At 49.6% G+C, this 6,000-nt stretch overlaps 1 protein-coding gene across 1 annotated transcript in view; it reads left to right on the top strand.

Moving 5' to 3' along the window:
- The window catches only part of PKD2L1 (polycystin 2 like 1, transient receptor potential cation channel), a 40,550-nt gene that overhangs the window by 32,674 nt on the left and 1,876 nt on the right, over positions 1-6,000 (top strand). Inside the window, exons 4-12 of the mRNA XM_031461594.2 lie at positions 74-327; positions 1,288-1,512; positions 1,681-1,909; positions 2,573-2,743; positions 2,917-3,098; positions 3,404-3,524; positions 3,850-3,948; positions 4,158-4,279; positions 5,411-5,537. Coding sequence (XP_031317454.1) covers positions 74-327; positions 1,288-1,512; positions 1,681-1,909; positions 2,573-2,743; positions 2,917-3,098; positions 3,404-3,524; positions 3,850-3,948; positions 4,158-4,279; positions 5,411-5,537 — 1,530 coding nt within the window. The remainder of the gene's footprint in view (positions 1-73; positions 328-1,287; positions 1,513-1,680; positions 1,910-2,572; positions 2,744-2,916; positions 3,099-3,403; positions 3,525-3,849; positions 3,949-4,157; positions 4,280-5,410; positions 5,538-6,000) is intronic.

The raw sequence follows: 6,000 nt of genomic DNA, 5'->3' as shown, positions 1-6,000 counted from the left end.
GTGAGGGGTCAGGAAGTGGGGGAAAAGGTCATTCTAAGGATAGGGGTCAGGCCCAACTCAGATCTTGGTCTAGTTTGCCCAGGGCCCACTACTGGACAGTTTGTATTGGACCAAATGGTACAACAACCGGAGCCTGGGCCGTGGATCCCACTCCTTCATCTACTATGAGAACCTGCTGCTGGGAGTTCCAAGGCTGCGGCAGCTGCGGGTCCGCAATGACTCCTGCGTGGTGCATGAAGACTTCCGTGAGGACATTTTGAGCTGCTACGACGTCTACTCTCCAGACAAAGAAGAGCAGCTCCCCTTTGGGCCCCTCAATGGCACAGCGTGAGTGAGTCCCCCCACCGATGTCACAGGGCTTGTCCCTCTGAGCCTGACACCATCCCAGGTTTGGGAACCACTTCCATTGAGTCTTAAGGAGACTTGGGGGCACTTGGTGGATCTAGGGGACAGCTTTCTGAGACCCAGCTGTGATTGAAGACCTTGGTCCACATCACTCAGGAACAGAGAAGGTACATTAGCAGACAGAGCATCACCTCTGAACTTGTTTCCAGGCAGAGGTGACAGTCACAGTCACTCTACTCTGGAGGCAGTCCTACCAGAGAAATCATCCTTTCTTGCCCAGAAGTCCCTCAGGGGTATGGAGAGTGGATGAAGTTTGATACTGCCACACAAGTCATGGTTGGAAGAGTCTAACCCTTGGAACTGACAAGGGAAACAGAAAGGGGCCAAGGACAGATGAAAAATTAGGGAAGAAAGGGGGAAAAGGTGGCTAGGACAGGAGAGAAGGGGAAGGAAATAAAGGTCCAGGGAGGAAAGCTTGTGGACAGAACAGAGAATCATGGGGTCAAGTAGCCAGATGGACAATTTATAAGAGCAGAAAGGGTCTTTTCTGGCTGGTATAGGCCAGGTCCTTCCCTTGTGGGGACTACTCAGGCTGGGGTCAAACATGGGCTTGGATTTGTCATCCATAGTCTTAGGTGACATCATGAAAAATTAGGAGATTGACATTTGTGTGTTTCAGCTGTGCCATTAACTACCTGGGTTATCTCAGACATCTCTGAGTCTTAGTTTTCTCGTCTGTAAAATGTGGGTAATATTTACCCTCCCTTCTCAAACAGTTACATTAAACAAGATATTATATGTGAAAAATATATTATATGTGGTATGTATATATAATATATATGAAACGGTAAAGCCCAATCATAAAGTGTTGCCATTGCCTTGGGAGACTAGTTTTTGGGACTGGCTTAGACCTCTCTGTTGAGATGAATTCTTCTGTGACAGGTGGACATACCATTCTCAGGATGAGCTGGGGGGCTCCTCTCACTGGGGCCGGCTCACAAGCTACAGTGGAGGTGGCTACTACCTGGACCTTCCAGGAACTCTACAGGCCAGTGCAGAGGCACTTAGGGACCTTCAGGAGGGCCTGTGGCTGGACAGGGGCACTCGAGTGGTCTTCATTGACTTCTCTGTCTACAATGCCAACATCAATCTCTTCTGTGTTCTGAGGTGAGTCCCCCTTCCCTGCCTTCCCTCCATCCATGGTTCCTGGTTCCCTGCTCCTCTGACTGAGACCCTTCCCTAAAATTGTACCCTATGGTGGGAGTGAGGAGGGGAGGGGATAAGAGGAACTGTCCCAGCTCAGGCCCCATCGGGCATCTCCTCCTCCTTCCACAGACTAGTGGTAGAGTTTCCAGCCACAGGAGGTGCCATCCCATCCTGGCAAATCCGCACAGTTAAGCTGATCCGCTATGTCAGCAACTGGGACTTCTTTATCGTTGGCTGTGAGGTCATCTTCTGCATCTTCATTTTCTACTACGTGGTGGAGGAGATCCTGGAGCTCCACATCCACCGGCTTCATTACCTCAGCAGCATCTGGAACATTCTGGACCTGGTGGTCATCTTGGTGAGGGACAGATATCTTATACTTGGGACATACTGGGAGGTGGAGGGGGATCCACCCTGATAGGGGCTCCAAATTCTTCCTTTTGGAGTCCCAAGTCCTCCTTATGACTTCCTGTCAAATAATATGTTAACAGCTCCCCAAGCCAAAGGCTGATGCTCCCCTCGCTCAGCCTTGGAAAACCCTGTCTCCCACATCTCCTCTCTTTCTGGCCTGTGGTCCAGGCCCTGCTCTTTTCTTTGCTATTACATTCCTCTTCTGCCTCTTGCCTTTATGACCTGTCCCCTTGGAATGCCTGCCTTTTCTTTTCTCTTATTAAAAATTTTTGACCTCTTCATTTTTGTCTCCTTCCTATTAACAAGACACATTAATTTCTGACCCAGGCTGGGAAGTGGTGGGGAAACTAAAATTGCTCAGCTCTGGTTCTCCATGGTCCTTCACAACATAGATATTTACCACTGGCCCCAAAGCCTCCTCTTGGGCTTTAAGACATTCCTCAATCCTATCCAGTTCTGTATGAACCTGAGATAGTCAACAACTCAGCAGGGAAAGATGTGTTTTTTCCCTACCTGTCTTCCCCACCCCAGCTCGCCCCGGGACCTCATCTTTGAACCTCCCTTGAGATCCTCTTGATTTCTCTGACCCCCCCGACCCCTGTGGTGGCAGCTCTCCATTGTGGCCATGGGCTTCCACGTATTCCGAACCCTCGAGGTGAATCAGCTGATGGGGAGGCTCCTGCAGCAGCCAAACACGTACGCTGATTTTGAGTTCCTTGCCTTCTGGCAGACACAGTACGACAACATGAATGCCATCAACCTCTTCTTTGCCTGGATCAAGGTACCCTGGGACTCCTCACCCCCAGCAATGCCTCATTCTCCCTTCCTCAGTACTTGTCCCATTTTCCTCGTCTGGCTTGGCAACTCCTGTGGTCTTCTTAGGCCCCTGGAGTGGACCATTCAAAGCTTTTCTCTTTTCTTCCTTAATTCCTTGGTTCTACATGGCCCTTCCAGATATTCAAGTACATCAGCTTCAACAAGACCATGACCCAGCTCTCCTCCACGCTGGCCCGCTGTGCCAAGGACATCCTGGGCTTCGCTGTCATGTTCTTCATCGTTTTTTTTGCCTACGCCCAGCTAGGCTACCTGCTTTTTGGGACCCAAGTGGAAAACTTCAGCACTTTCATCAAGTGCATGTGTGTGTCCTGTCCCCTTCACTTCTTTCTAGCCCCTCACCCTCCATCTCTATGTGTCCTTGAGGCAGCTAGGTAGGTGTGTGGGCATGTCTGTGCTTAAAGTATCTGTGTGAGAGTCCCTGGAAGCGCTGGTGTGTGTGCTCAGTACCTCTGTACCTCGTTCTGTCTCTATCAGATTGGGCTGGACCTGCTGTAAGGGATCTGAGTTCACCAGAGGGCAATAGTTAGAAGAGTGGGATGGGGGTGTGGATTGGGGTCAGGGCTATGTTTGGGCTCTGGGTGAAGCCAAGACCCTGGTCTCTCAGCTTCACTCAGTTCCGGATCATCCTTGGGGACTTTGATTACAATGCTATCGACAATGCCAACCGCATCCTGGGACCTGCCTACTTTGTCACCTATGTCTTCTTCGTCTTCTTTGTGCTCCTGGTAAGGATCCCTCGGGGGGGGGGGGGGGATTTGGGAACCTGAGGAGTGGAGGCATGGATGGCCTGCAGGGTGGGGTTTTGACTCCCTCCATGTTCCACACTAACGATTATGATCGATTTCTCAAATCAAGGATAAGGGAGCATGACCCATTGCTAACAGCATTGTGCTTGGGATCCTGAGATGTGGGACTTAGTAGGCTGCAGAGATGAGATGTTGAGAGCATTGGCTCTTTAGAGCATGTGTCTGGGACACTAATAGGGTCAATGGGTTCAATGCTGTTAGTGGGTCTGGGAGTGAGGACCCAGGTCCCTGCTTTATCCTCCAGAACATGTTCCTGGCCATTATCAATGACACATACTCAGAGGTCAAGGAGGAGTTGGCTGGACAGAAGGAAGAGCTACAGCTTTCAGACCTCCTGAAACAGGTGACTACTCCCTCTCCTGGAGCTGCACATCTGCATCAGGGTCCAGGTCCAAGGCTCTGAGTCCTGGTCTGTGCCTGACTGGTTAGGAGCCTGTGCCCTCATGTGCCTTGGACTTATCCCTGGGATCCTGTCACCTTCTAGGTGCGGGTGGGGGCAGGAGATGTTGAGGAGGCTGTGAGAACTGGTGCCTGTTTCCTTTCCCCTTGCAGGGGTACCACAAGACCCTACTGAGGCTGCGTCTAAGGAAGGAGCAGGTTTCGGAAGTGCAGAAGGTCCTGCAGGGTGGGGAGCAGGAGACCCAGTTCGAGGATTTCACCAACACCTTGAGGGAGTGAGCAACCAGAGATCCAACCTTCTCTGACATTAGTCTATAAGTCCTTGACCCTCAACCATCCACCCTTTGCCTATAAGTCTCTGATCTTGGCTTATGGTGCTCTGACCTTGGTTTATAGGACTATGAGCTTGGCTTATAGGTCTCTGATCCTGACCTTCAGAATTGTGCCCTTGGTTTAAAGGACTCTGAGCATGTTCTATTGTATTCTGGATCTTGTTGAACAACTCTTAGGACTAATGTAATAATATAATTCCATAATCACTGTATACATCCCTCACTCCTTGAAAACTTTGATCTTGGTACTGTGCTCCCCAACAAACACAGATCTTTTCCTTTAACCATCCTCTCCCTGCTTCCCAGTTAAACATATTAACAAACATTGAACAAATATATTGTGAGCACCAGCTGTGGGCCAGACACACAATTAAATGAGACAAAGTCATTGTCCTCCAGGAGTTTATAGACATATAAGCAAATAAACAGAATCAGAGAACAAGTTTGACAACAGAAGTGACTAGAAGAGAGGGGCATGGATTAATAAAAGCATATACAAAAGCAAGGAGGTCTGAGCAACACAGACAGGAGTCACTAGTAGCTGAGTATTGTTAAGGTATCAAATGAAAGGTGGAGCACAGGGGGAGCTGAGGCCAGTTAAATGGGCTCAGGCCACACTGGGAAAAGCCTTGGACGCCACTGCTCTATGCAAAGAATAGGGTGCTCAGTAGGGATTTTAAGCAGGGAAGGGATATGTTTAGACTTGTATTTTAGAAAGATTAATTACTCTAGTAGCATTATGAGGGATGGATTTCAGGGATAAGGAGTGAAGGGGAGGCTATAGGACAGAGGGTGCAGGGAGGGGTCAGGTTATCTGGAGGCAAAGAGATTTTGCATAATCCCCATAGAAGATCACGAGGGCCTGAACCTAGTCAGTAGGAGTCACAGAAGGAAGAAATAGATTCAAGTGATTTCTTAGGGGATCAAATTGCTAGATCTTGGAGATCCTGGCTTTTCTACATGGTACCCTTCTTCCCTCTTGCCAGAGACTGAAAAAAACAAGTAGGGAGTCCATAACTGAGAGACCACAGCCATGGCAGCTCAGAAGTCATTTCATCACTCTGTTCTCCTCAGGCTGGGGCACACGGAGTATGAGATCACTGAGCTCACAGCTGCCTTCACCAGGTTTGACCAAGATGGGAATCGCATCCTGGATGAGAAGGAGCAGGAACAAATGCGACAGGACCTGGAGAAGGAGAGGGTGAGACTGGCTGGCTGGTGGAGAGGCAGTGTGAGGAAACTGCTCACCCTCCCCTCCCTGCCTGCACACCCAGAGAACACAAACCCAAACTGAAAATCCCCCGATGGTTGGGCAGGAAAGAGCTCTCTAGAATAGCGGTTCTCAAATTGCTGCACATTAGAACCCCCTGAGGAGCTTTTAAAAATTCTCAGGCCACATATCCTATACCAGAATCTCTGGGGAGTTGGGGGGCTCAGCCATCAGTCCTCTTTAAAAACTCTCAAGTAACTCATAGCCAAGGTTGATCGCCATTGCTCACCGTCATTGACTACAACCTTAAGGAGAAAAGGGCCAGTTGCCCAAGAATTCCTGACAATTCCTTCAGAGAACTTGCCCTCTCCTTGGGACTCCTAGCCCCTGCTAGGCCTGCTTCATCCCTATCCAGTGTACACCAAAAAGCCAGGGTCAAAAGGGACGGTGCCAG

This window comes from Camelus dromedarius, chromosome 8 (assembly GCF_036321535.1).
Source record: "Camelus dromedarius isolate mCamDro1 chromosome 8, mCamDro1.pat, whole genome shotgun sequence".
In the NCBI taxonomy this organism is placed as follows: domain Eukaryota; kingdom Metazoa; phylum Chordata; class Mammalia; order Artiodactyla; family Camelidae; genus Camelus; species Camelus dromedarius.
This window is presented reverse-complemented; position numbering and strand designations above follow the sequence as displayed.